This window comes from Myotis lucifugus, unplaced genomic scaffold, assembly GCF_000147115.1.
Source record: "Myotis lucifugus unplaced genomic scaffold, Myoluc2.0 scaffold_198, whole genome shotgun sequence".
Taxonomy (NCBI): Eukaryota; Metazoa; Chordata; class Mammalia; order Chiroptera; family Vespertilionidae; genus Myotis; species Myotis lucifugus.
Genome location: NW_005871246.1, coordinates 1,712,778 through 1,740,002, shown reverse-complemented (window position 1 = coordinate 1,740,002; position 27,225 = coordinate 1,712,778). Strand labels below are relative to the sequence as shown.

The 27,225-nt window shown below is 53.9% G+C and overlaps 3 protein-coding genes across 7 annotated transcripts; 2 read left to right on the top strand and 1 right to left on the bottom strand.

Moving 5' to 3' along the window:
• Positions 1-3,683: 3,683 nt before the first annotated feature.
• MVD (mevalonate diphosphate decarboxylase) lies at positions 3,684-12,454 on the top strand. Of its 4 annotated transcripts, none has more exons than XM_023761077.1 (10): positions 3,684-3,841; positions 6,144-6,214; positions 6,958-7,072; positions 7,394-7,540; positions 8,532-8,731; positions 9,019-9,093; positions 9,300-9,518; positions 9,979-10,094; positions 11,004-11,114; positions 11,705-12,454. In XM_023761077.1, exons 1-10 carry the CDS (start codon positions 3,772-3,774, stop codon positions 12,315-12,317), a joined length of 1,737 nt encoding a protein of 578 aa, XP_023616845.1. In that variant the 5' UTR covers positions 3,684-3,771; the 3' UTR covers positions 12,318-12,454. The 4 variants fall into 4 exon arrangements, with proteins under 4 accessions (XP_023616845.1, XP_006097406.1, XP_023616846.1 ...); XM_006097344.3 differs by having other exon boundaries at positions 11,004-11,112; positions 11,702-11,928; XM_023761078.1 differs by lacking the exon at positions 9,019-9,093.
• Positions 12,455-13,955: 1,501 nt separating this feature from the next.
• LOC102426831 (cytochrome b-245 light chain) lies at positions 13,956-21,876 on the top strand. 2 transcript variants are annotated; one of them, XM_006097343.3, is made up of 6 exons: positions 13,956-14,099; positions 19,454-19,523; positions 19,999-20,073; positions 20,287-20,370; positions 20,927-21,008; positions 21,461-21,876. In XM_006097343.3, the coding sequence occupies exons 1-6, from the start codon at positions 14,042-14,044 to the stop codon at positions 21,677-21,679; spliced, it is 588 nt and encodes a 195-aa protein (XP_006097405.1). In that variant the 5' UTR covers positions 13,956-14,041; the 3' UTR covers positions 21,680-21,876. The 2 variants fall into 2 exon arrangements, with proteins under 2 accessions (XP_006097405.1, XP_014318614.1); XM_014463128.2 differs by lacking the exon at positions 13,956-14,099 and adding an exon at positions 17,805-19,106.
• A 1,966-nt stretch (positions 21,877-23,842) lies between these two features.
• Positions 23,843-26,615, bottom strand: IL17C (interleukin 17C). Its single transcript, XM_006097341.3, has 3 exons — positions 25,713-26,615; positions 25,055-25,389; positions 23,843-24,561 (listed from the first exon to the last, which is right to left on the bottom strand). The coding sequence occupies exons 1-3, from the start codon at positions 25,713-25,715 to the stop codon at positions 24,300-24,302; spliced, it is 600 nt and encodes a 199-aa protein (XP_006097403.1). The 5' UTR covers positions 25,716-26,615; the 3' UTR covers positions 23,843-24,299.
• Positions 26,616-27,225: the final 610 nt, after the last annotated feature.

Here is a 27,225-nt window from a genome sequence, read left to right as displayed (position 1 = left end):
GGGTTCACGGGTGACTTGTCTTCAACCCTTTCCTCCGTAGCTCAGAGAACACACCATGACTATTGTCCAAAGCAATCAACCATTAATTCTTCAAAATAAATTTGAGAGGCTTTGCATTAAATAGAAAAGTGGTTGCAAGAAAAACTTATAATAATCATCTGAAATGCAAGTGTAAACAACAGTGAGATACCACTTTTCACCCATCGTACTGATGGGTGAGCCATTGTGCTGACACAGTATGCACACTAAACTTCAACAATACATTCAATTTCCAGAGGCAACTTGCCCACAGCTGACAAAATTACGTCAGGCACATTCCACTTGGCCCAGCGATTCCAAAGTCCAGGAATTTCTCCTATAGAAATACTTGCACCTGGAAAGCATTATACTAAGTGAAACAAGCCAGTCAGAGAAAGATAAGTATCCACATGATCTCACTCAAATGTAGAATCTAATGAACAAAATAAACTGTTGAACAAAACAGATCCAGAGACAGAAACATGGAACAGACTGTCGAGTCTCAGAGGGAAGGTGAGGAAGGGTGGAATGGTGAGAAGAGATCAACCAAAGAACTTGTATGCATATATGCATAACCCATGGATGCAGACAATAGGGTGGTGGAGGCCTGGGGCGGGATAGGCTAAGGGGTCAATGGGAGAAAAAAGGGGACATATGTAATACTTTCAACAATAAAGATTTTTTTAAAAAAAGAAATACTTGCACATGCACATGTTAACGGAAAAAAAACCATTGAAACCTGTAAAGAATTTTTGTGAGTTTGTTTGAGCCAAATTGTAGACATATGCCAGGAAGCAGAACCTCAACGAATTGAGATAATGCTCCGGAGAATGGCGGGGTTACATTTGTATTTTTACATTGCAGTCAAAGGAGGAACATAGGTGGGTTACATGAAATTCATTGGTGACAGATTTAAGGAGGAGGGATAAAGCAAAGCAGGGGAACCCCCTGGGATTGGATAAAAAGTAAAATGATGGACACATACTTAGGTGGGTGCAGGACAATTAACATGATAATGAAGGAATTTGTGGTATCTGTCCTGGCACCCAGCACATTTGGTTGTGCCCCAGGGGCTCCAGAAAAAGGGAAGTTACAAGTTACCCAGACATTTCAAGGGTATGTTATCATAGATGCAAAAAGACAGATAGGCTCAGTTAAGGTGAAGGTTGACCTTGTCAGTGAAGATACTGGTCTAGGATGTAGCTGCCCACCATAACTGCTTTTAAAGTTTAATTTCAGACCATCCTTTGTGGTTACTTTAGGTCTATGAGTTTGCAAGACCGCCATGCAGGCCTCCCCTAAGCTTGTCAGGTCAGCATGTGGCCCCTTTCGTCCACAAGTTAAATATCTAATCACTATATTGTACATCTGAAACTAATACAATACTGTATGTCAATTGTAATTGAAAAATTAAAATCTTATTTTAAAAAGATATGTAGTTTTTCTGGCCATAATGCTATTATTGCATACTTAATAGACTAGAGTATAGTATAAACATAACTCTCATATGTACTGGGAAACCAAAAAATTTCTGTGACTCACCTTATTGCAGTGGTCTGGAACCAAACCTGTAACATCTCCAAGGTGTACCTGTATTTTGCATAAAATATTGGGAGAAAGATACACAAAGAAACTGTAATAGGGCCCAGGGTGGGAGACGTTGTGTTACTCTTTTTTTGCTTGTTTGTTTTATTGCTTAAAGTATTACAAAGAGTATTACATATGTCTCCTTTTTTTTTCTCCCCTTGACCTTCCCCTGGCCTCCCCTACCCCCCAGTGTCTTGTGTCCATGGGTTATGCTTATATGCATACATACAAGTCCTTCGGTTGATCTCTTACCCACCCCCCAATCCTCCCTGGCCTTCCCACTGTAGTTTGACAGTCTGTTCAATGTTGCTCTGCCTCTGTATCTATTTTTGTTCATTAGTTTATAATGGTCTTTATTATCCATGAATGAGTGAGATCATGTGGTATTTTTCTTTCATTGACTGGCTTATTTCACTTAGCATAATGCTCTCTAGTTCCATCCATGCTGTTGCAAATGGTAAGAATTCCTTCTTTTTTACAGCAGCATAGTATTCCATTGTGTAGATGTACCACAGTTTTCTAATCCATTCATCTGCATATGGGCACTTAGGCTGTTTCCAGATCTTAGCTATGGTGAATGTGCTGCTATGAACATAGGGGTGCATATATCCTTTCTGATTGGTGTTTCTGTTTTCTTGGGATATATTCCTAGAAGTGGGATCATTGGGTCAAATGGGAGTTCCATTTTTAGTTTTTTGAGGAAACTCCATACTGTCTTCCATAGTGGCTGCACCAGTCTGCATTCCCACCAGCAGTGCACAAGTGTTCCTTTTTCTCCACATCCTCTCCAGCACTTGTCGTTTGTGGATTTGTTGATGATAGCCAGTCTGACAGGTGTGAGGTGGTACCTCATTGTTGTTTTGAACTTTGTGTTACTCTTAATTCTCTTAATATCTTGACTGCAGTCTGAACCATTTTAAAGCTAAAAATAAACTTTTATAAAGGGAAGAGGAAAATGGGGTTACTACTGTTCAATGGGTAAGGAGTTTCAGTTTAGATTCTGAAAAAGTTCTGGAGATGGATAGTGGTAATGGTCGCATGTCAGTGGGAATTTACTTAATGCCACAGAACTGTGTACTTCAAGTGGTTAAACTGATGAGCTTTGTGTATTTTACAAGAAAAAAGCCAATGTACGTGTTTATGTGGCAACCATTTCAACCCCTAAAAAAGTAATCCTTGTTTATATGGAGCTTAAAAGAGGAGAGCGGGGCCCTGGCCGGCGTGACTCCGCTGGCTGGAGCATTGTCTGGGCACAGAAGGGCCCCGCGGATTCCCGTCAGGGCACATTCCTAGGTTGCGGGTTCCATCCCTGGTCTGGGTGTGTTTGGGAGGCAACCAATCGTTGTTTCTCTCTCACACAGATGTTTCTCTCCCTCATCCTTCCACTCTGAAATCAATTAAATGTGTGTGTGTGTGTGTGTGTATTTAAAAAACCCTCACACACATCCTTGAGGGAGGATTTAAAAAAAGAGAGTGGGCTTTGAAAGCGCCCATCTCTCATGCTTAGCAGCTGCCACCCAGCGGCACAGGTCAGAATGCGGAGCTCGTGGGACCCCCCAGATGACAGGGCCAGTGAGGAAGCGTGGGCTGCGGGACCCCGGGCGGCGGAGCGCCAAGAGACCCCAGGCGGCAGGGCGGACTGGGTGGCGGGCCCGAGAAGCCGGGGGAGCGGGGAAGGCATTGCGAGATACTGTGCTGGGGAGCCGGGGGCACTCTGGCATGGTCGCCAGAGCCTTTCGACCCGAGCTGCTCCCGCGCCCACTCAGCCTCCTCTCAGGCAGGAGAACCCCTTGGGCGAAACCCGCTCAGCCGCCCACCGGGGAGGTCTGACTGCGGGACCCGCAGCGCTCCTAGAAGCCCGCCGCTCTGCGCCTGCGCACGCCCCGCGCCTGCGCGACCGCGCGCCACCGGAGGTTCCAAGCCTGGGCACGCTCTGTGCTTACGCAGAGCCCGAGCACGCACGCCGGGGACAGAGGGGCGGGCTCAGCCTCAGCAGTCCATCGTTCGATCCCGCTTATTGGCTGAGAGGTGGAGCGTGGGGAAGAACCGCCATTGATTGGACAACGTGCGAACAGCTGGGACCGCGTGGGCCAATGGCGAGGCCTGCTGGGGCGCGGGTTCCGAAGCCTGGCGGCTGTGGGCTGGGGTCGCTAGTGTTCCTCGGCCATGGCCTCGGAGAAGCCGTACCTGGCGGTGACCTGCACCGCGCCGGTCAACATCGCGGTCATCAAGTACTGTGAGTGCGCGGGCCGAGGGTGCGCGCGCGAGGGCCTCCAGCCCGGCGCGGGTGGGCGGTGGAGGAGGTGATAACGCGGTTGGAGGTCCATATACAGTTGTGAGCACTCACTCCAGCGGTCCACCCGGCCCGGTGGTGCGGCATGCGATGCCCCGGATCCACTCCGGGACTGGCCACACGGCACGTCCATACCCGCGGAGGTGGGGACACAGCCCACATAGGACGTATATCTTCTCGGGTCCCGGGACACTTGATGGACATGGTCCGCACAGGATGTCCATCCCTAAGGTGGGACTCAGCTCCCACGGTCACGCCCACCCCAGCCACCTGGGACCTGCTCTGCATTTCTAGCAAGTTCTCTTTTCAAGAATACTTCATCAATGAACGATGAACGCAGCACGTAGCGTTTTGGAACTGGTCCACTTCACCCACTGTAATCTCTGGAGGCTCATGGTAGTGGCATCAGTGCTTTGCTCCTTTAGTGCCGAGTCCTGTCCCCTGGTGCGGCCCGGCCACAGGTCCTACACCCTTTGAAAGGCAGCTGGGTTGCTTCCAGCTTTAGTCTGTTAGGAATAAAGCTGCTATAAGCTTTTTGTATGGATTTTTGTGTGAACATCAGTTTTCATTCTTCTAGGGCAGTGGTTCTCAACCTTCCTAATGCCGCGACCCTTTAATACAGTTCCTCATGTAGTGGTGACCCCCAACCATAAAATTATTTTCGTTGCTACTTCATAACTGTAATTTTGCTGCTGTTATGAATCGTAATGTAAATCTCTGATATGCAGGATGTATTTTCATTGTTACAAACTGAACATAATTAAAGCATCGTGATTAATCACAAAAACAATATGTAATTATATATGTGTTTTCCGATGGTCTTAGGCGACCCCTGTGAAAGGGTTGTTCGGCCCCCAAATGGGTCGCGACCCTCAGGTTGAGAACCGCTGTTCTAGGGTAAGTGCCTAGGAGTGCCATGCCATTGCTGGGTCATAGTTGCATGTTTAGTTGTGTGTTTTTTTAAAAAAGAAACTGTTAAATTGTTTTTCCGAGTGGCTGTACCATTTTACATTGTTTTTTGGCATTTGGTGGTGTCACTGTTTTTTGTTTTAGGGGATACATCGTTGTGGTTTTAGTGTGCATTTTTCTGCTGGCTGACCTTTTCATGGGCGTATTTGCCATCTCTATACTATTTGATGAAATGTCTCTTGGTGTCTTTTGTCCATGTTTTAATTGAATTGTTTGTTTTACCATTGAGTTTTTGAGAGTTCATTTTATATTTTAGATACTAATTCTTTGTTGGATACGTGGTTTGCAAATATTTCCTCTCACTCTATAGTTTATCTTTTCATCTTCCTAACAGGTTCTCTCAAACAGCCAAAGTTTAAAACATTTTGGTGAAGTTTAGTGTATTAGTTATTCCATGTATGCTTTTGGTGTCAAGTCTAAGACCTCTTTGCCTAGCCCCACAACCTGAAGATTTTCTCCTAAAGGGTTTACAATTTAAATTTAAGTCTGTGATCCATCTGGAGTTATTTTTTGTATAAGGTATACGACTTGGGTGGAGGTTCATTCGGTGACCTATGGATGTCCAGTTGACAAAAATGCTGTCCCTCCATTGAATTGCTTTTGCACTTTTATAAAAAATCAGTTGGGTTTATTGATGGGGACTCTTTCTGGGTCTCAGAGATCACCTGCCGGGTATGAATCCTTATTACCTCCCGTAACTCTGCCATTCCCCCAAGCCCAAGTGCAGCACATTGTGTGTGCTTAACAAAGAGTTTTGAAATTTCCAGAAAGTTTACTTTGTTTGCCATAAGATACGGGGGTAGAAGTGCTCAGCAGCAGTGGGTGATTTTGGGTGTCTCCAGGGAGTATGAGCAGGGAGACTTGAGGTATTTTCAGTAACTGAGGCTGCTCCTGTTTGGGAGGAAAAGACAAAAGCCTACCAGTCAAGCGTTCAGTACCCAGTAGGCACTCCAGTGTGATTTGTCCAATGGGTGAAAGACGATAAAACAAAAAAATGAAGCAGAAAGATGAGATGGTTAGCCTCCAGCTCTGCTCTGGGACCTGGAGCACAGTGAAGTGGGGAGCAATCCAGGAGGGCTTCCTGCAGGTGTGAGTACAGCAGGAAGAGGACATAGTGAGAGAGCAGGGTCCAGGGGGGTGGGGAACTGTGGTATGGGAGAGGGGATGACAAGGGAGCACCAGTGGGGAGGAGTGGGGCTTTGGTGGGTGGGGGCAACAGTGCCCTGGTTTGCGGGGCTGGGAAACTGATTAGCTTACCTTGGGTTGTCTGTTCCAGGGGGAAAGCGAGATGAGGAGTTGATCCTGCCCATCAACTCCTCCCTCAGTGTCACTTTACACCAGGACCAGGTTAGTATGGGCTGACAATAAACACCAAAATAAAAATTTATTAAACTTGTGTTTAATAATTGATAGTAATAAATCCCCAGTCCCTGAACAGTGTCCATTCCATGCTCCACTGTTAGGAATTATCATCGCACATGCACCCCTAGGTCTCCTCTGAGGTTCTGTCCCTTCACACTCGTGCCCGGCCCAGTGGCTTTGCTGTGGGAGATGGAAGCATCAGCCTCACCCTGTATAGCAGTGGTTCTCAACCTTCCTAATGCCACGACCCTTTAATACAGTTCCTCATGTTGTGGTGACCCCCAACCATAAAATTATTTTCGTTGCTACTTCATAACTGTAATTTTGCTACTGTTATGAATCGTAATGTCAATATCTGACATGCAGGATGTATTTTCATTGTGACAAACTGAACATAATTAAAGCATAGTGATTAATCACAAAAACAATATGTAATTATATATGTATTTTCTGATGGTCTTAGGCGACCCCTGTGAAAGGGTCGTTCGATCCCCAAAGGGGTTGCGACCCTCAGGTTGAGAACCGCTGCTGTATAGGGAAACCAGGCTTGGGGCCGAGCCTACCTACCACACTGTCTAACCCCCCTCCTGTCTGGCCTCAACATCCTGTTCTCCAGCAAGGCTGTCCCTGCCCCTGAGTGGGTGACAGTGATGGGCCATGGCAGGAAAGGCCTCCTCAGCAAAAAGGGGTGCTTTGCCCCTGAGGTGGCCCTGCATTTTCTTTCCCAGTTAAAAACCACTACGACAGCTGTCATTAGCAAGGACTTCACTGAGGACCGGATTTGGCTTAATGGCCGGGAAGAGGACATAGGGCAGCCGCGTATCCAGGCCTGCCTGAGGGAGAGTGAGTGGGGGTCCCGCATGGGACATTGGGGCCAGTCCCAGCCTGTTCCTTCCCCTCCTTCTCTTCCTTACTCTGGGCGGAGTCTGAGAGCACAGCAGGCGCTGCTCCCTCCCCACCTGGCTCCGAGAGCCCCCGGGGATTGGGGACACCTGTTAGCACAGCCAGGTTTGGGTCTGGGGTCTGGGGCTTTCCTGAACAAGGAGGCCTGCAGAAATTTGAGGCAGAGGCCCGGTGTCAGCTGTATCTCTGACCCTTGGCAGGCGAGATGCCAGGAGCAGGTCAGGGCAGCTCTGCCCAGTGGCTATCTCCCCCTCCCCACAGTCCGCCGCCTGGCCCGAAAGCGGAGGAGTGATGATGAGGAGGACCCGCTGCCTCTCAGCCTCAACTACAAGGTCCACGTCGCATCGGTGAACAACTTCCCCACAGCCGCAGGCCTGGCCTCCTCAGCTTCAGGCTATGCCTGCCTCGGTGGGTGCCCACAGGAGACTCATGCTCTTGCAGCTTTCGGGGAGCCTTCGTCTCACGAGGCTGAGGCCTTGGTTGTCTCACACATCTGAACGTTAAAGTCTTCTGAGGGTTCCATACATCAGACCCTCTAGGTTGCACGTGACAGAAGCCATCTCAAACTGGCTTACGTCTAAAGTAGGGATACTGTCTTGGCTTACGGAACAAAATTCCAAGGAGTGCAGCTGCCTTCTGGTGCAGCTGGTTCCAGACTCTCCCACCACCTCATTGGGCATCCGTTTCTCTCCTTTCTTGCTCACCTCTGTTGGTTCACTCTGGTAGCATCTCCCTACTTAGGGACAAAGCTGGTTACCGAAGTGGCGGTCAGTGGGCTCACACCTTCCTCATAGCCAATGAGATCAGTGGCCCATGAAAACCCCAGGGATGATGCTTACTGGCTTGGCTTGGCTTGGCTTATGTATCCAGGCCTGAACACCTTCAGGAGCCGGAGGGGGCGGGTGAGCCGTGCCAGTGTTGGGCAGAGCTCTTGCCTTATGACCCCAGCTGTGCATCCTGGCATCAGACCCTTGACCAGGCCCAGCCCTGCTCCTTCACGCCCAGCATGCCAGCTACCCCAAGCGTGTACATTTTCAGGCCTCTGTGCCTTAGTTCCTGCCCCAAACAGCACCCCTAAAAGCCCAATTTTGTGCCACTCCTTGGAGAAACTTTGGCCCCTTGGCACTCAGTCCTTCAGGTCCCCAAGAGTGGCTCCCCTCCACTGCAGCTCCACGGGCTCCAGGGGTCTTTGTATGTCCAGAGTGCGCCTTTGGGAATGCTGAGTGTGTGTGAGCGTGTGGGTGGCCACGTGGGTGAGTAGGTGAATGCTAGCCGTGAGAGTTGGTGGCTGAAACTCTGTCATCTTAGAATTTTTAATTTCCTGTAAGGCACGTTCTCCTAGGGTGCTGAGCATATCTTAGTCCCCCTCCCCTGTCCACCTTCCCTCCTGTGCCTACAGCCTATGCCCTGGCCCGAGTCTACGGGGTCGAGAGTGACCTTTCGGAAGTGGCTCGCCGAGGTTCAGGCAGCGCCTGCCGGAGTCTATATGGCGGTTTCGTGGAGTGGCAGATGGGGGAGCTGGCTGATGGGAAGGACAGCGTTGCCCGGCAGGTGGCCCCTGAATCACACTGGCCTGAACTCCGAGTCCTCATCCTTGTGGTGAGTGAGACAGCCGTGGAGTGCAGGGACCTCTTGGGCTGAGCTGGGGGTGATGAAATGGCTCTCCACGGACCGTTCAGGAATGACGTCCATGTAGTAAGAGGGTTGCTGATCTATATGCTGCTGTTCTCAGGACTGTCATCTCTGCCAGTCAGGAGGCCTCCATGGTCAGGAGGTGCTGGCCTCCACCCTGCTGCCTGTACCAGCTGAGGGGAGGGACAGGACAGGGTGGGTGTTTAGGGCTGGGGCCTGGGTGTGAGGTCTAGGCCATCTCTCCCTCGGTGCAGGTGAGCGCTGAGAAGAAGCTGACGGGCAGCACAGTGGGCATGCAGACCAGCGTGGAGACCAGCCCCCTGCTCAGGGTAAGGCCGGCACTGGGGCAGGTGTCAGCTCCCCAGGGAACAACCTGCTTGTCAGGATACACGCCAGGCTCCACCCACATCCTCTGAAGCTGAGCTCATCTGCTCTGCTGGATGTGTGGACACTGAGGCCTGGGGGAGGCCCTACCCGCAGGCCGCTGTGCTGTGAAGCAGCCAGCACCTCATTGGGAAGCACCTGTGTCTTGCAGTTCCGGGCTGAGGCAGTGGTGCCGGCGCGCATGGCAGAGATGATCCGCTATGTCAAAGAGAGAAATTTCCAGGGCTTTGGTGAGCTGACCATGAAGGACAGCAACCAGTTCCATGCCACCTGCCTAGACACCTTCCCGCCCATCTCTTATCTCAACGACACTTCCAGGCGTATCATCCACCTGGTGCACCGCTTCAATGCCCACCATGGGCAGACCAAGGCAAGGTGGGGCCGGGGCAGCGCCAGAAACCCACAGAGTGGGCCACAGGCCATGATCTTCAGTAAAACCAGCACATGCTTGTCTGTGACAGAGCGCCACGGAACCTGCTTCATGCTCTTGCGTGCAGAGCAGCAATAGTTTCCGTCTCACTCTGTTTCATTTTGGTTGCAAGTCCCACTGAGGGATCCCAGCCTGCACTTTAAAGCACGGGTTTGGGGAGCCCCCTTGCCCTCAGTCCTGAGTTGTCCAGCAGAAGTGCCACTGCTCTACTCGGGGTTGGCCTCGCGGGCGCTGTGGGAGGCCCTGGGTCTCTGGGCAGTCTAGAGCAGCGGTCGCCAACAGGTGATCCACAGACCACTGGTGGTCCATGAAGTCCGAAAGGTTGGCGACCGCTGGTCTAGAGGGTCTGAGCCAGGCAGAGCCACTGTGCAGATAGTGACGTTGACTGCATGGTTTCCAGGTGGCATATACATTTGACGCAGGCCCCAACGCGGTGATCTTCACCCTGGACGACACTGTGGCTGAGTTTGTGGCTGCCGTGAGGCACAGCTTTCCCCCTGAGTCAAACGGAGACAAGTGAGTTGTGGGTCCCCCCATTTGGGAAGCCGTGGAGGGAGGAGCAGGGTCTCCTATTGGGATCAGGGACAGCTGCTCCTAAGGCTGTGGTGCTGAACGGGGAGTCCCGCAAGAAGTGTAGATCCCCTCGGACCACAGGCAGTGTGTCACCAGGTGCGCCTTGCTGTGACCGGGAACTTCCCATCACATGTCTTAGCCCATGACAGAGACACACCCACGCACATGGCATCGTGGCTCCTGTGTGGACAGTGGCTACAGCCCCGCAGTGGGGACAGAGCATTTGGATTTCTTCGCACCCGTTTTAATGGTCTCTTCTCAATGTGGGGACATGTTCCTGTTAGGGGTACTGGAAGGGGGGGGTTACCTGTCTCCATAATTGGGGCAGTACTATAATTTGGCAGCACTGGTGGCTAGTGGGTAGGAGGCCAGAATACTAACTTCCTTACCAAGTGGGACAGCCAGGATGGCCTGGGAGGCCGGGGGTGCCCTCGTCAGAAGCTCTGTACTCATGGCCCTTGTCACCGCAGTGGGTGGTGGGCAGAGGAACACAGTGATGGACTCATGCCTGAACTGAGGCATTTAAGTTGTTACCCCACTGGGTGGAGCAGTAGCCACGGGCCATGGGTGAATCCAAAACCTCAGGGAGGTTTCCTGAAACCCTCCCTTCACAGTGACCCCAGCCTGGCCCTTGGTCATTCCTGCTTTTATATGTGGTGAAATACACTTAGAAGTGTACAACTCAGCAGCATTAAGTATATTCGTTGTTGTGCAACCAGCACTTCTTTTGGTTCCAGAATTTTTTATCACCCCAAAAGAAACCCTGTACCCATTGTCAGTCACAACTTTCCTGTCTTTGGTCTGCATGCTCCTGTTGATGGGCACACAACAGTCCTGCCTTCCTTTCCTCAGGTTTCTGAAGGGGCTGCCCGTGAAGCCTGGGCCACTCTCAGACGAGCTTAAAGCTGCACTGGGCATGGATCCTACCCCCGGCGGCATCAAATACATCATTGCCACTCAGGTGAGGCCTGGTACCAGCCCTCAACACCAGGGCCTGGGGCCCTCACGGCCCAGCACACCCAGGGAACTTTCCATCCAGTACACGGGCTTCATGGCCTTAGACCCAGTGTGTCCACCAGGTGAAACCAGGTGAAGGGGTTCCCTTCACCCCCACTTCGTCAAGAATAACAGCAATTTCAAGGTATCTGGACCACTGGTTTGTTTCACTCACTTGCTTTCAGGACACACTGTGACTTGGGCTGTGTTCCTAGTGCTCAGGGGAGAGGGCAGGGCTGGCCATGGAGATGGGGATCCTGGGGACCCTCAGCGCTCACCCACTGGAAGCAGATCAGGATCCTTGCTCAGTGGCTGAGCTAGGATTTCACTCAGCTGGTTCAATTCCAAGTCCTCATGACTCCCTGTCTCTACCTTTCACTCAAGTCTGGGTAATGGAGGCTGGGACCACATGGCTCTTGCCTAAGGGAGTTGGGCACAGGGCCAGGGCATCACCACACGGTGGTCAGCTTCTGGCCTGTACTTTCCTGGGAGGCTGGAGGGTACGCCTGTCCTTCCCTGTCACCCAGCTGAACATTGATTTCTCTACCTGCCAGGTGGGGCCCGGGCCTCAAATCCTGGACCACCCACACGCTCACCTCCTGGGCCCGGACGGCCTACCGAAGCCAACAGTTTGACCGCCTCCTTGAGAGGAGCCCTGGCCACCACTTGGAAAAGGGACTGCTTTGCTGGGACTGGGGAGCTGGGTGTGGCAGCAGCTGTGCCATGCTTGTTGGGACTGGAGGGTGGCTACCTGGCCCCGGGCTGGTCAGTGTGCCATGGCCAAGTGGGGGCAGTGAAGTGACCACTTGCAGGCTCCCAGGCGGCCAGGAACAGGCACCCCGCCAAGTGCCTCACCTTCCCGGCCTGTACTGTGCTGAGATGAGGGCTGGGATGGGATGTGGGACCTGGTGGATCCAGCCCATTGGGTTGAGCTGCTGGTGTGTCCCCCGTGAAGTGTCTCTGACCCTGAGCTCTGGGGCTACGTTCACTCGCCGAAACGGGAGCTGTTTCACTGAGATGACGGGGAGTTGGCATCCCTCTTTGGAGCTGGAGGACTGGTCACTGTTCAGGAAGCAACTTCTGCAAGCTCAGGATCCCTCTACAAAGTGCTTTGAGCATGACAGTCACCCTAGCTCCTCTGCCAGAGCTCAGAGCGCTGGGTGTGGATAGAATGTTTCTTCATAAAAAGACCAGGAGTGTGACTCCGAGGGAGATGGGAGAGCAGCCCAAGATGCCTTGTTATACGGAAGCCCCACTGTCACAAGGAGCCCTGGCAACTGGGAATAAAGCCAGAATTGCTGATCGGGCTTGGCGTGCTTCTGTGTAACCAGCGTCCCTGTGTGGGCAGTGGGCAGCACTCATCGGGAGGGCTGGTGAGGGCACGGCCCATGTGCTTCTCCTGCCAAAGAACTTGGAACTTGCCCACTTGCTGACTTGCTCCTGAAGAAGCTGCCTTCTGACCCAAAGCTCCCCTTCAGTTGCCCAGCCTGCGGTGGGGTATTCAGCACACAGCCACTCCCATGGCCACGGGCCACACTGGATGGCAGACACGGTCACTAGGGCTCTGACAGGTATGGGGACAGGGTTCAGGTCTGGCTTGAAGCTTCCAGTCTACAAAAGTGGGAAACAGGCGTGCAGACAGCACTGATTCGGGAAGGTTCCCTCAGCCCAGAAGCTTATGGTTTCTGGAACCCAGGAATGGCTGGTACTTCTTTTTTTTTTTTTTTAATATATTTTATTGATTTTTTACAGAGAAGAAGGGAGAGGGATAGAGAGTTAGAAACATCGATGAGAGAGAAACATCGATCAGCTGCCTCCTACACACCCCCCACTGGGGATGTGCCCGCAACCAAGGTACATGCCCCTGCCCGGAATCGAACCTGGGACCCTTCAGTCCGCAGGCCGACGCTCCATCCACTGAGCCAAACCAGTCAGGGCATGGCTGGTACTTCTATGAATGGCTATACTTACATTAGTGTGCAAGTCATTGCACTCTTCCCCACGCTCCCAGCTTCAGCACCATCAGCTTGTGGGAAAAGGAGGGTGGACACCTGTGCCCTTTGACCTGCCTCCTGGTTTCCTGCCTCCACCCCAGGAGGGTCAGATGCTGCTGACCCTTAAGGGAGAGGGCAGAGGAGGGAAATGACAAAGGGACAGGACCTAGCACTCCTACATTCTAGATTTTCCCAGCTTTGCACACCTTGTTCTCCTCCCCTAAGTTAGTCCTATGAGCAGAGGGTTGCCCACCACACCTGGCTAGCCCAGGGTCAGCGGAAGTGAGGGTTGGACCTGCCACTGTCCTAAGTAGCAAACATTGACTTCCATGGAGCCCCGCCCCAGGCTCAGGCTCCTCCTTGTCTGAGGCTCTTCTCCCTGGAGTGGGCATGGCTCTGGACCTTTATACCCCCTAGGAACTTGGCCTGCTCACACCTTCCAAAGGAGCCCCTGCTGGCACTTGCAGGAGGTTCAGCATTTTGGGGTGACACTGCCTAATGAAGCGGGTTCCAGTGCCCATTCCCCCAGGCAGTGCTTAGGGCGCTCCAAGTTGACTGCGGTGGAGCTGGCAGAGCAGACTCCCAGCACCAAGCAGGCATCCAGGTGGGTGCGGCCTGCGGTGGGCCCAAGGGCGCTGGAGGAGGTGAGGCGAGGGCCCCTCAGACCTGCAAGCTTGAAGGCGTCGGGCAGGCTTCCTGAGTGCCCACCACCGTGGCTCCCCTGCTCACCCAGCCTGTCTCCTGGGGGCGGGGCCGGAACTCGGGACGCACTGTTGTTCCGCGGGGCGGGGCGGGACTGCCCCGGGAACTAGGGGGCGGGGTGGGGCCGGAACTCCGGGCTGCGAGGCAGCTAGCGCGGGGTTCAGTGTCCCAGCGGAGCCAGCCGCGTCGGCCGCCGAAATGGGGCAGATCGAGTGGGCCATGTGGGCCAACGAGCAGGCGCTGGCGTCCGGCCTGAGTGAGTGCGCCGGGCTCGGCACGCGGGCCGGGGCGGGACGGGGGGCACAGGGACCTCAGGCTGCGAGGAAGGGATGGGGTGGGCTGGCGATGAGGACCTGGGGAATCAGCGACCCGAGGCTGCAGGCTGGGGAAGTTGGGGCGCCGAGACCCGAGGCTGCGGGCCGAGGGACCGGGTGGGCTGGACCGGGGCTGGGGAGCCAGGGTCCTGAGGGTCAGAGACTCCGGGCTGCAGGCCGGAGGTGGGAGTTGAAGCCTGGAGGTGGAGACCCGCAGCTGCCTGGCGGGGGAGGTGAGCCAAGGGCGGGCTGGGTTCGGAGGCCCCGGCAGCGGGAGACCTCGGGGCTGCGGAGGTCCGGGAACCCTTCTGCGACTGCAGACCCGCGTGCCCCCGTCCCCTCCCCCCCACTGCGGTCCCCTAGTCACCTCTCCACCCCGCCCGGACCTCTCCAGATAGAGGAAGTGCAGCCCTGGGGGAAGAGGCTGTCGTCCCGGGTGGTTTCCGGAGGGTCACCGCCCTCCAGGATTGGGAAAACTGGGCGGGGACCACCTGCTCCCGCCACCCGTCCTGCCCTGGAGTGGGGCTTCCGCCCAGGGGTCACCAGGGGCGTGACCCCTCCCCCCCCTTCCAGCTCTGAGTTTTCCAGGACATCTAAAAACTTCCCGGAGGGAACCCTCCCAGCTCAATTTCCAGACTGCTTTGGGGAAGGATGACAGGCCCCCCCCCCCCCCCTGAGCCTGTGCTCAGGAGCTCTGGTGAAGAAAGCAGTGCGGTCTGCACCGTGTTGTACTGGGAAGGGGAACCTTTCAGGAGGTGTGGGTGAGCTGGGCCCAGGCAGGGTCGGCAGCAAGAGGAAGCTGCCCAGAGGCACTGCCCGCCTCCTGGGCCTGCCACTCCCAGGAAGGACCTGCACCTCGTGGGAGTGGGTGGGTGGGAAGATTGTGGGGGACGTGGTGATGAGCGGGGTCCCAGCCGCCACCATTGCCCTGAGAACCACCCTGAGAGCCCCCTGCCAGCTGGGGACTGGAGGAGCCTGGCAAAGCTCTGGCAGGGAAGGGAGTAGACATAAACGAAGTCCCTCTGGCCCCCAACTGTAAGATCACATGTTTGTGTGAGCAGCTTTGGTGAGGGTGAGGCTCAGTGGTCTGTTCTGTGTGCAGGCAGCTCATCCCCCTTTTGGAACCTAGAGTACTGAGAGCTCAGTGGGTCAAATCATTCTTTTTTATTATTATTATTATTATTTAAATCATTTAAAAATATTTTTTTATTGATTTCAGAGAGGAAGGGAGAGGGAGAGCTAGAAACATTAATGATGAGAGAGAATCATTGATCGGCTGCCTCCTGCATGCCCTACACTGGGGATTGAGCCTGAAACTCAGGCATGCGTCCTGACCAGGAATCGAACCGTGACCCCCTGGATCATAGGTGGATGCTCAACCACTGAGCCACAGCCAGGCACAGATCATTCTCGCTTCTCCTAGAGCTGTCCCCAGGCTGTCCCCCTGCCTGCCACAGGCTGTGAGGCCTTAGACTGCTGCAGACCAGCCTCCCTTTGTCCTACAGCTCCACAACCCCTTCTCTACCCGCAGGAAGTAGAAGGTGACAGGGCTCCTACTGGGAGCTCTCTGAGAGGCCTGGGTTCTAGTCCCGTGCGTGCAGATAGCGACCCTCCTAGTGTCCCCACTCATGGCATGCCCACTGTGTGCAGTTGTTCCTTCCTTGCCTTAGCTAATGTTCAGTGTTGTGAGGCCAGAGCTGTTCTTATGTCCACTTTATAGACAGTAAAGTCAAGTCCTAGAGAATTTACAAGCTGTGACTCCATTTCCACCATCAAATAAGGCAGTTTGTTGGAAGGTCTCCCAGGGCCCTTCCTGCTCTGAGTTCCTCCTCTTGCTGACTTTTTTTCCTGACTCAGAATAAACTGCAGGCACCTGGGACTGCTCAGGCCTAGCGAGGCCCTAATAGCAAGTGCATCCAACAGGCCTTTTTATTGCAGAAAATCCCATCTAATCAGAACATGTCACCTCCTGCTGAAAATACTGCAGTGGATTGTGAAGAAGAAAAGCCATAGTCTGACTGCTCTGCCCCTACCCGCCTCCTTCACGGTCACTCCAGCTGCACAGGCCTTCTTTCTGTTCCCGGATCTCCCGGACATACCCCAGGGTCTTTGCAGAAGCATTTCCTTCTGTCTGAAACATCCACGCTGACTCCTCCATTCATTTCTCAGTTCAGATATCACCTACTCAGAGAAGTCTTCCCAGAGCACCTGGACATCTTTGTCACAGTCCCTGTCCTAGTGCAGTGGTGGATGTTTATTTCTGTTCCCTCCTGAGACCATAAGCCCCCTGAGAGCTCAGGCCTTATCTGTCTAGTTCCCTGCACCTATAAGAGTCCCAGTACACAGTAGTGCTATCTGCTCATGCCTTCCTGGCCAACCAGTGGTATCTTGCTCCCCTTTTGCTAATGGCAGGCAACAAAACAGGCTAGAAAAGAGAAAATTATATCCCCAAAGATAAGTAGACCACAGGCTGACTGAACACATGGGGAGAACACCCTTCTCTCTTACAACTCATAGAAGTACGATGAGCAAACCAAAAGTTATTCCATAGTTGAGCTCAACTCCAAGAATAGGAAATCAGGCAACAAAAACAGTGAGGTTTCAAGGTGCTGTGCTGGGGTGGAAGGAAGAGGCCTGGGGAATCGGGACCTACAGAGGCTCAGGCTTTTACCCAGTGGGATTTGGGGGCCTCTGTGTAGAAAAAGGGCTGAAATGGAGCTGCATGCTTCCGGCCAGAGCTAGGAAAGGTTGCCTGTATAAGAACAGACTAGAAAACTATCCCATTCAAGGAAGCTTGTCATTTGTTGCCATTTGATGAAGAAAGGCACAAGACAAAACCCCCAGAAACTCAGGCCTGTGCTGTGCATGGGGTGAGGGCTGAACCCTACCCTTTAATAGAAGGACCACTGACCAAGAAATTCGTATAAAGTCCACCCAGGACTGGAGAAGCCTATAGACCCCATAGAGGCAAATGTGAAACTGTTCTGTAAGGGCATTTCCTCAACCAGGGCACACAGATTGACAGGAAGACAAGCCCTGCTGGGCGCAGCTCGCAGACACCCACCATTTGAGGAAGCAGACACCATAGACTGGAGAATGTCCTCAGAACTGGTGCCATTAGGAAGAAACTTGAGAATATGGGTACATGTTTAAACTTGAGGGTGTGTTTGAAACTGTTCAAAGAGTTAAAAGAATAGAAAATTATACAGGACAAAACAAAAATGACTAATACAGGATGTCCAGAAATAAACAAAATAAAAAGTCATTAACGGTCAGTGGATGAAGAGAAAATGGAAGGTGGATCTGAGGAAACCACAGAATGCGGCTGAGAGAAGTTGAGTCATGTACAATAGTACAAGAAGACGCAACATCTATATAATGGCAGTTTCAGAGGAGAGAATAGAATGGAAGGAGGCAATGTAAAAGGGATAATGGATGAGAAATTCCAGAATTTAACAAGAAAACAAAGTTCCTTACAGAATAAAGGGATTTGTTTAAACCCCTTCTTTTTTTTTTTCATAAATTTTATTGATTTTTTACAGAGAGGAAGGGAGAGGGACAGAGAGTCAGAAACATCAATGAGAGAGAAACATCGATCAGCTGCCTCCTGCACACCCCCCACTGGGGATGAGCCCGCAACCATGGTACATGCCCTTGACCGGAATCGAACCTGGGACCTTTCAGTCGGAAGGCCGACGCTCTATCCACTGAGCCAAACCGGTTAGGGCTAAACCCCTTCTTGTCACATTGTAATGAAAATACAGACCATTAAAGAACTTAAAATTTACCAGAGAATAAAATGGATTAGTATCTGACTGATTTCAGACTTATCATCAATAATAGATGCCAGAAGACAATGGAATAATATCTTTAGTATTGAGACAACATGAATTCAGTATCCAGATAAACTATTATTCCAGAATGAGGGCATTTTGAGGTATCTAGAGAGTTACTGCTAACAGACTATCACAGAAAGGACTACTAAAGGATGTACTTCAGCAAGAGGGAAACTGAATCCAGAAGGAAGGACTGGGATGCAAGAATGAAGACATTAGTGACTAAGTATTGTCTGTAAATAATTAATAATAATGGGTAATTTGGGAGTGAGATTGAAGTTAAACAGTCTAAAGCCCACATGTGGTTTAGGAAGAAGAATTTAAAATTAAAGTTCAATCAAGTCAGCGGAATAACAAGGACACTTGTTAAAGAGAAAACACAAAATAAGATAAAACAAGTTCAAATTATCTTCAATCACAGTCAATGAAATCTGTTAAATTCACTATCAGATTGGTTAAAATATTAAAAATTCAGCTATATTAGCTTATTTGTAATAGCCCAAAACTGGAAGCAACCGAAATTTCCCATAGACAGAAGAACGGATAAATTGAGGTTGATTCATACAATAAAAAACTACACAAAAAGAATGAGCTAGTGATTCACCCAAACCACATGAATGATCTTGACAACCTGTTGAGCTAAAGAAGCCAGATCTAGGGTTCCAGTGTTGACCGGCACAAGAGAGCTTTCTGGGCTGATGGGAATCTTATGCCTTTATATTATACTGTATGTAAAAATTATATTTCAATATATATTGCTAGAAATTCTGGGGATGGATACATAACAGTGTGAAGGTACTTGATGCCACTGAATTGTTCCTTGAAATTTTTATGTATAATTTACCACAATAAAAAAAATTACTGGGGAGAGAAGGTCCACCAGGATCATACAGAGCTGAAAACAAGGGGAGGGGATAGCTGACAAGTCCTAACCAAAGAAGCATGAATGATTATCAGTATCAGACAAAAGTGAAAGTAAGGTGAAAGAGAATAGAGACAGAACAGGAACACCATGCAACGAGGAGAGGCATCCATGGAGCAGACCCCACATCAGCTGTCAACGGTGTAGTCTTTAAATGCAAAAACTCAACGATGGGGTCACAGCGCTCAAGAGTGAGTGTCCAGGCCCCTCTTCCTGCCCAGGGCTGTGAGCTGGCTGTCCCCCAACCGCTCCAGGGACACAGGCCCAGCTCCACCAGCCTCACCCCTTCCCCAGCTCACGTGCCTCTTCCTAGGGGAAGGCATCCTCCGTTATCTGTGGGCGTCTGTAGCCACCTGAGTCCACTTCCTGGTTGAGGGACTCAAGGGCAGCTCTGATGAGCTGATGGCCCAGCTGTGGGAGGGGGAGCACAAGGGGAGGTGGCTACAGCCGCCCGTGGGCCCCAGCCATGCAAGGATGGGGTGGGGGCATGTCTCTCCCATGGGTTAGGGCTTCTACTAACCTGTTTCTCTGCCCACAGTCCTCATCACGGGCGGCATCGTGGCCACTGCTGGCCAGTTCACCCAGTGGTACTTTGGCGCCTACTCCATGTATCCTCCTACTGTAGACCCCATGGGGCAGGTGGCACTGCCAGGGGTGGCACTAGTGGGCTGCGAACAGAGATGCCACTGCCTCTGGGGGCACAGCACTTCACAGTTTGCGGACTGCTGCTCACAGCCCTGGCTCTTCAGACTCAGCAGGATAGGCTCAGCTATAGTTTTGGAAGCCAGGGCTCAGCAGGGCATTGACTTGTCTGGCGCTGGCAGGGAGTGAGAGGTGTCAGCACCCCCAGGGGTCCTCTCTGTACCCTCTTTTATCAGCCACCCTGTAGGCTGGCTGTTCCAGGTCCTCTGAAACCCAAGACAGGCATCGGGGAGGGAAGTGCAGGAGAGGCAGTGAAGTGGCCAGACCCATCGAATCCCATCTGGCTGTTCGCCCGCGGCTGCTGCACCCGTTTCTCATCAGCAGAGGGGTTCACTGTGGCGCCTCTAGCTGAGCTGGGCTGTTCCTTAACCGCAGCTTCAGTGTAGCAGGAGTGTTCGTCTGCCTGCTGGAGTATCCCCGGGGGAAGAGGAAAAAGGGCTCCACCATGGAGAGATGGTGAGTCCCCCACCTGCTCTGGGCTTCATCCCAGGACACTACGAAGCTCCAGCACCAACCCATTTATCCTCCCGGGCAAACCAAGGCTGGTGCCTGCCCGCACAGCTGCTGTGGCCCACGGTCCCTGAGGAAAGAAGCTGGGGCGCTCTGGGGCAGGGTGGGAGGTGGGGTTGCTGAGTAAACCGTCTGTCTTCCCTCCCTCACTTGGTCTAGCGGACAGAAGTACATGACGAAAGTGGTGAAGCTGTTCGGGCCCCTCTCCAGGAATTACTACGTCCGGGCCTTCCTGCACCTTGTGTGAGTCCCCGCCTGCTCCTGGCCTGGCTGCCTGGACAGGGGCGCTTGGGCAAGTGGGGTCCCGCTCAGCCTAGCTGTTTTTCCAAACAAACCCAGGTCCCAGGCTCTGCCAGAGGTTCCCCAAACCTGTACTTGTCACCTCTTGCTAACAGTTCACCCCAAACCTTAGCAACTTAAACAGGAACAGTCAGGGTTCTGGGGTAGACGGAGCTCAGCTGGTAGTTCTCCCTCACGCACGTGCCTGGTGGTGACTGCAGAGGCCAGAACACTGTGTCCCTGCAGCTGCCGGGGCGTCCTCCCAGCACGACAGCTGGACCAAGCGCAAGGGCCCCAAGATTGTTAGGGTACAAGTCAAGCGGAGGACAGCCCCAGGGACCCAAACTTAAAAGCCCAGCCTTGGCAGGGCCAGGTGGTCCCTGAGTCCAGGGTCATGGGGACAGCACACTTGCAGTCGGTTTTGTCCTGAGATCTTATGGCCTCTGCCCAAGACCTGGACCCCCTGCAGACCCCCTGTGGCTGCTCTTCTGAGTCTCCCATCCTCTCCCCCTCCCCCCAGGCTGTCGGTACCAGCCGGCTTCCTGCTTGCCACCATCCTGGGGACAGCCTGCTTGGCCATAGCGAGTGGCATCTATCTGCTGGTGAGTGGTGTCTGTGGTCAGCCCCGCTGATGGTTGACACCTCAGTCCCTGCAGCCACCCGTGGGCTGAGCCAAGGCCAGGAGCCTGTGTCCTTGCTCATGCGATGGGGATGTCAGTGATGCTCCCCCACCCCCACCCAACAGGCATGGGTGCCCTCGGGGCGGCTCCAGGCTGAGTGGGCCCCTGCCCTCCCTGGCTACCCTCCTAGGCCTCTTCCACCCTGTGCGCTGCCTGGCTTCTTGACTCAGCTTGATGGACACGCTGGCCTGACCTCCCTGTCCTGCTCCTGGGGGTGTCTGGGAATGTGTACCTGGAAGTGACCTCCAGGAAGTCTTTCCGAAACCCAGGGATTCCTAGCTCCCTCTTCTTTGCAGGGCCCCCCTGTCCCCTGATAGGGGTGGGGGCTATGTTGGGGATGGACCCCCTAAGGCCCAGCCACTCTGTGTCCTCAGGCGGCCACCCGTGGTGAGCAGTGGACTCCCATCGAGTCCAAGCCTAAGGAGCGGCCGCAGGTGGGGGGTACCATCAAGCAGCCACCCAGCAACCCCCCACCCCGGCCCCCAGCCGAGGCCCGCAAGAAGCCCAGTGAGGAGGAAGACGAGGCGGCAGCAGCAGGAGTCTCCAGTGGCCCCCAGGAAAACCCTATCCCAGTGACCGATGAGGTTGTGTGAACTACTCCGAGTGGCTGCTGTCTCGTGTTGCTTTTCGGTGGGGGGACCCACCCAGACCCCAAAGGTACCCCCTTGCCTGCCCTGCGGAACCACAGGCCCTCTCTTGGTGTCATTCCCAGAAGCCTATCTTTTCTCAATGGTACTTGAAATCACAAGCATCTTTTATTCCATGAAATACAGTTTCTGAAATTCCAAGTATTGAGTTTCTACTCTGGCAATGAAGTTCCCAGGCCTGGGAGGAGGGAGTGTGTGCCCCCCACCAGCTCTCCTGGATCTGTGTGTGCCCCCCACCAGCTCTCCTGGATCTGCCCAGACTCACCTTCAAGAACCCCCAGTCCCACCTGAGCAGCTGAGTGAAGTGGGAAAGCAGGGGAGCAATGGGAGGCCCCAGGGAGCCCAGCAGCCTTCACCTTGGGTGCCACCCAGGATGGCCTCTCCAGTCCTGAGGCTGCAAACACACACACCAGACATATCTCTCTCTCTCTCTCTCTCTCTCTCTCTCTCTGTCTCTTTCGCTCTCTCTCTCCCCCCAGGAGGGCCAGCTGTGGTCCTCCTGGACACTGCCTGCTGCTCCCCAGCCGGGAGCCCCAAGATTTGCCTGCCTTTAGCTCACACCCCAGCCTGGAAGCCCCTTCCTCCTCGATGGGCTCTCCCCGGGCACTCACTCCCCCAAAGTCTGGAAAAGCCCTTAAACCCTTTGCCTCCTGTTTGCCCCACCTGCTCTCAGCAAATCCTACTTTCAGAACTGGGGGTCTTCTAACATTCCAGGACCAACACTCCACTGTACCAGCCCTGCCCCAGGAAATGGCCACTGCAGCCTCCAGGACAATAAAACCACAGGCCCCCTTGACACCCCTGTATATACCCCCACACCCCCTTTGGGCTCTGTCTTTATAAGTCTACTTGTCACCTCCCACTCTGCCCTGTCCCTGCAGGCAGTTTCCAGCACTGCAGTTGACCTGCTGGCACCCACTCAGAACCACAGACTCCCACAGTCCAGGACAGATACTCTGCTCCCTGGCCCCACAGTTACTGCCTGCTCCTCGGCTTCAGCCACACTGACCACCCTTGACCCTCAGACACAGGCTGCCTTCTCAGGGCCTTGCACAGGCCATTCCCTCTGCCTGGAACACAGATCCCTGGCTGGCCATCCGGCCTTTGCCCAGGTGGCTTCCACGGCCTCCCTGACTCTCTGTTTGGAATTGCAGCCCCTGCCCCTTCCCTGCATCACTGTCCACCGAGGGAGCACTTAACTGCTTGTCCTGTGGTTGTCAGTCACCCCTGTGTGTGGGCAGGCAGAGATCTGTCCACTTTGTTCACTGCTCTGCTCCCAGTGCCCACACACAGAGCTCAGTAAACACGTGCTGATCTCAGTCCTTCCAGGCTCTTCCCAGGCACTTGCACACAATGAGCATTAATCAGTGGGTGGAAACCCCACGGCCCCAAGTCAGCCTTGGAGCTGCCTGGGCCTGAGCCTCACAGGTTGCCCCAGGGCCCCTTCCACAGCTGCTGAGGCCACACTCCTGGAACCTGAACTGAACGCCTCCAGCAGTAACGAGCCTGAACGGGCAGATATGGGACTTGCGCAGTGAGAGCACAGGCTGGGTTGTCAGGTAGCCAGTGGGGCACCTGGCCTGGGGGTGTTGGCCTGCTTGGCTGCCCCTGGTCTGGCAGGTCACCAGTGGTGAAGAGAAGCCCAAGGCGATGCCTGGGACATGGGGCGGCCTTTGGAGCTGCCTGGGGCTCTGCTGGGGTTGGGGAGCATGACTCAGATACCTGAAGGTGATGGCAGTCACCCTGGCTGCAAAGCCACCCCCCTGGGAGTTACCCTCAGAGATGCATGTCCCAGGGGTGGAGAGGGTGCTCACTGTCATTGCGTAGGTTTGGCCACGCCTTGGGCCTGTCAGTAGAGGAGGGCCGGCCTACATCACATGGGCTGGGCTGTGGGAGTGAGGGCCATCCCCGGGCCCCAGAGCCATCGCTAGCGGGTATCGCCAGGTGGAAACTAGGGGCCAGCAGGGCACACCTGTGCTCCACTCTACAAACTCATTCCCCACCTGGTCGTACGTGGGGTTCCTACATAGACTTTTCTGGACACACCAGAATCGGGCCACAGGGCCATCTGGGGGCCAGGGCCTGGCAGAAGTGCCATGGATGCTGTGCTCCAGGGGGTGTTTATCATTTTAATGACACACATTTACAACAAATAGTTTTAGAAATACAGGGGTGGTGGGGAAAGGAGCTTGGGGGATCCCAGAGGAACCACCAAGGTGGGGCCATCAGAACACATTTTCTGTTGTTTTAAGAAGTTATAGAAAAATAACATTCCTCTAGCCCACTGTCTGCGTGGAAAGGTAACAACGCGGAGAGGGGGCTGACTAGCGCAGGGTCACTTGGCCCTTCCCGTGCCCAATCTTCACTGTTCTTCCCTCAAACTAGAGGCGTGGAGCCCTGGTACCCGCCCAGGGTCCCTGGGCAGCAGAAGCAGGGCCACCCAGGGCGTATAAATAGCCAATAAATACACATAAATAGGAGGGGCCCTCTCTGCAGAGAGATCCCCACTGTCCAGTCTGGAAAGTGATCCCCGCCCACAGCACAGCGGGACAGCTGGGGCCAGTGGTCACCGTACCACCCTGGGCAGGACGCAGGTGCAGCCGATGGGCACTCTGATGGACTCCGCGTGGAAGGCAAAGGCCCCGGGCGTGGGCACCCCGGAGGCGTCCAGGGAGCAGGGCCGGCGGCGCAGCACCAGCAGGCTCTGGTGCAGCGGCACGGAGTTGAGCGCTGCCGTCTCGCGGCCGGTCCTGGCGCTGATGCAGCCCCTGCACAGACACTCAGCGACGGCCAGCTTCTGTGGGTAGCGGTTCTCGTCCGTGTCCACGCTGCCGGGAAAGACTGGTGAGGCCCTGCCGAGAGCCTCAGCAGGCCTGTTCCTCCCTGCCTGCTGTACCCCATGGCTGCCCCACACTCTCAGGGTGCTCCCGGCCTGAGTGAGAGCTGAAGCGTCAGGCTGCCGGGAGCCCTGTAAGTGATGATTGCCCGTGTCTCCAGTGCCCTCAGAGGCCTCCCTCCGTTCCGCCCTCTGAGCCCAGCCCAACCCTTGCAGGGGCTCAAGTGAGGGCCCCCGATTTTCCTAGGGGACGCTGGTACCCAAGGTCTGAGCTAAGATCTGAGACAACAGTGGCAAGGAGGAGCTCATCGGATGGAGCCTCACCCTCCAGGGCAGGGCCCTGGCTGGACAGAGGTCAGGACGCTCATCCCATTGAACTGGTGAAACAGACTCGCAGAGCCTTCTGGAAGCCAGTGCCCGGAAAGGGGAGGGAGCAGCCCAACGCCCACCGTGGGGATCCAGTGCCCAGGGAGCCCAGCCCTCACCGGTATCGCCAGGGCGAGATGGAGCGCTGGTGGATGTCGGCTTCTAGCACCTCCTCAGGCTGCAGCACCGGACACTGGGTCCCAGCTGGGGGCCTCTCCTGCCACCTCCTACGGCCCACTGCCTCCAGGCTGGACACCAGGGCTACTGGCAAAGTCTGCTCCCACTTGGCAGCTCGAGCCAGCAGGTGTGCGGGAGCCTGGCCCAGGGGCAGCTCCTCGGCTGAGTAGCAGCGTGGGGCCCCATGGGTGTGGCTGTGGGGGCCTCCCCAGAGTGCGGAACCGTGGTGGGCCAGGCCGGCAGATAGCCAGAGCAGAAGCAGAAGGCCAGGGAGGAGCTGGTGAAACAGGTGGTGGGCTGTCAGGGGGTGCCCAGTGAGGAAGGCACCTCGCTGCCACCCTCGCTTGCCCTGTTCTCTGTGGAAAGGTAAGGTATAGCCCACTCTCTACAGTTGGGGAAACTGAGGCCTAGAGAGGCTAGACCCTTAGCCCAAGCTCCCCAGTGGACCAGAGCTCTGGGCCCTGGCTCCCTCCTGCCCCAAGATTTGGAGGGGCTTCCTGGACCCCATCCCAACATCACTAGCCCGGAGCTCAGGGAACTGCCAGTCCTTCTGGGCCAGATGGCACCATCCAGGTGGGGGCGTAGGGAGAGACGGCTCACCATCTCCGTGGTGGCGGTGGCTGGACTCTGAGCAGCTGGTGTGTGCCCGGTGCAGTCGCAAGCACACCTGGCTGTGGTCCTGGAATGCACCAGGTGCTAGACCTGGCCGTGGCCAGCTGGCAGCGCCCTTTATACCTCTGGCCACACCTGGGGAAAATCCGGCATCATTGCTTCCTCCTTGGGAAGTGCCCAGCCCCAGCTTCCTTCTTCCCTCCCTTTGGGTCTCTACTGACTGTCCCCTCCTCTCAGCCCAGGGAAGGAGAAGCCCACCCCTCACTCCAGACCCCCTCTCACGTCCAATTACTCTCCCTCCTCCACTCAGAGGGACTCTACCCCAGGCTAAGCACCTGTGGATGGAGTTGAAAACAGGTCCTGCCTACGTAACATTCTTGAACTTTGTGTGAAGGGTTCTTGCTGAGCCTCCTGCAGCTCGCTTCTGATTCCACTGGTAGGTCTATATCTGGACCCGCTGACCTGGGTGCCTGGCGGAGCCTGCTCATCCCACCTGCAGCAGTGCCCCCCCCCAGGACGGCGTTCTCCTGCCGGCAGGGACATGAGGTTGGTTCCATTTCTCATCTAAGATGACGAAGGTCAGGCGAACACTAGCGTCTGTCTCTACCTGCACAGGTGGGAGAAGTTCCAGGAGAGACTTGGGGGGCTGGGCCAGTGAGCATCTTCAGGTTTCTACAGGGTGGGGCAAAGGTAGGTTTACAGTTGTAGTCGAAACATAGAGTTTATTCTTTATTCTTTATTAATTACTGCATTATTTTTCATATGAACAACTGTAAAGCTACTTTAGCCCACCTTGTATTTGGGCATCTGTTTTCCTTTCTTTCTTCTTTCTTTCTTTCTTTCTTTCTTTCTTTCTTCCTTTCTTTCTTTCTTTCTTTCTCTCTTTCTTTCTTTCTTCCTTTCTCTTTTCTTTTCTTTCTTTCTTTCTTCTTTCTTTCTTTCTTTCTTTCTTCCTTTCTTTCTTTCTCTTTTCTTTTCTTTCTTTTTTCTCTTCCTCCCTCCCTCCCTCCCTTCCTTCCTTCCTTCCTTCCTTCCTTCCTTCCTTCCTTCCTTCCTTCCTTCCTTCCTTCCTTCCTTCCCTCCCTCCCTCCCTCCTTCTTTTTTCTTAAACAAAAGTTCAAGCTAAGATGATTGAGATGGAGGGGATGAAAATGCCTTGGAAATAATTATTTATTATTTATTTATTTATTTATTTATTTATTTATTTATAGAGGAAGGGAGAGAGAAGCATGGATTGGCTGCCTCCTGCACGTGGCCTGAAGGGGAACTGACCCACCACCCCTTGGTGTACGGGAGGACACTCCAACCAGCAGGCACACAGGCCAGGCGTGCCTTGGAAACTGAAGTGCAGTGCACCTATGTCAGGAGGCTTTATGTAAGGGGCTCCAGGAGCCCACCTGCATCCCACCCACTCAGTGCTGCTGGAGGGAAGAGGGGTGCTGGGCTGCCTTTGTGATCCTGAAAAGGAGTTTGGAGCCAGATCTTGCAAGGTTTTGAATGG

What these genes read in the sequence shown, in the direction of transcription:
- MVD (XM_023761077.1), top strand. Translation starts at nt 3,772, where the DNA reads ATGGCCTCGGAGAAGCCGTACCTGGCGGTGACCTGCACCGCGCCGGTC. An exon ending in AGACCAGCCCCCTGCTCAGG is followed by an intron (nt 9,094 to 9,299) that starts GTAAGGCCGGCA and finishes TGTGTCTTGCAG; the next exon opens with TTCCGGGCTGAGGCAGTGGT. An exon ending in TACATCATTGCCACTCAGGT is followed by an intron (nt 11,115 to 11,704) that starts GAGGCCTGGTAC and finishes ACCTGCCAGGTG; the next exon opens with GGGCCCGGGCCTCAAATCCT.
- LOC102426831 (XM_006097343.3), top strand. Translation starts at nt 14,042, where the DNA reads ATGGGGCAGATCGAGTGGGCCATGTGGGCCAACGAGCAGGCGCTGGCG. An exon ending in TACTTTGGCGCCTACTCCAT is followed by an intron (nt 19,524 to 19,998) that starts GTATCCTCCTAC and finishes CCGCAGCTTCAG; the next exon opens with TGTAGCAGGAGTGTTCGTCT. An exon ending in GGCTCCACCATGGAGAGATG is followed by an intron (nt 20,074 to 20,286) that starts GTGAGTCCCCCA and finishes CACTTGGTCTAG; the next exon opens with CGGACAGAAGTACATGACGA.
- IL17C (XM_006097341.3), bottom strand. An exon ending in ATCTCGCCCTGGCGATACCG is followed by an intron (nt 24,562 to 25,054) that starts GTGAGGGCTGGG and finishes CTTTCCCGGCAG; the next exon opens with CGTGGACACGGACGAGAACC.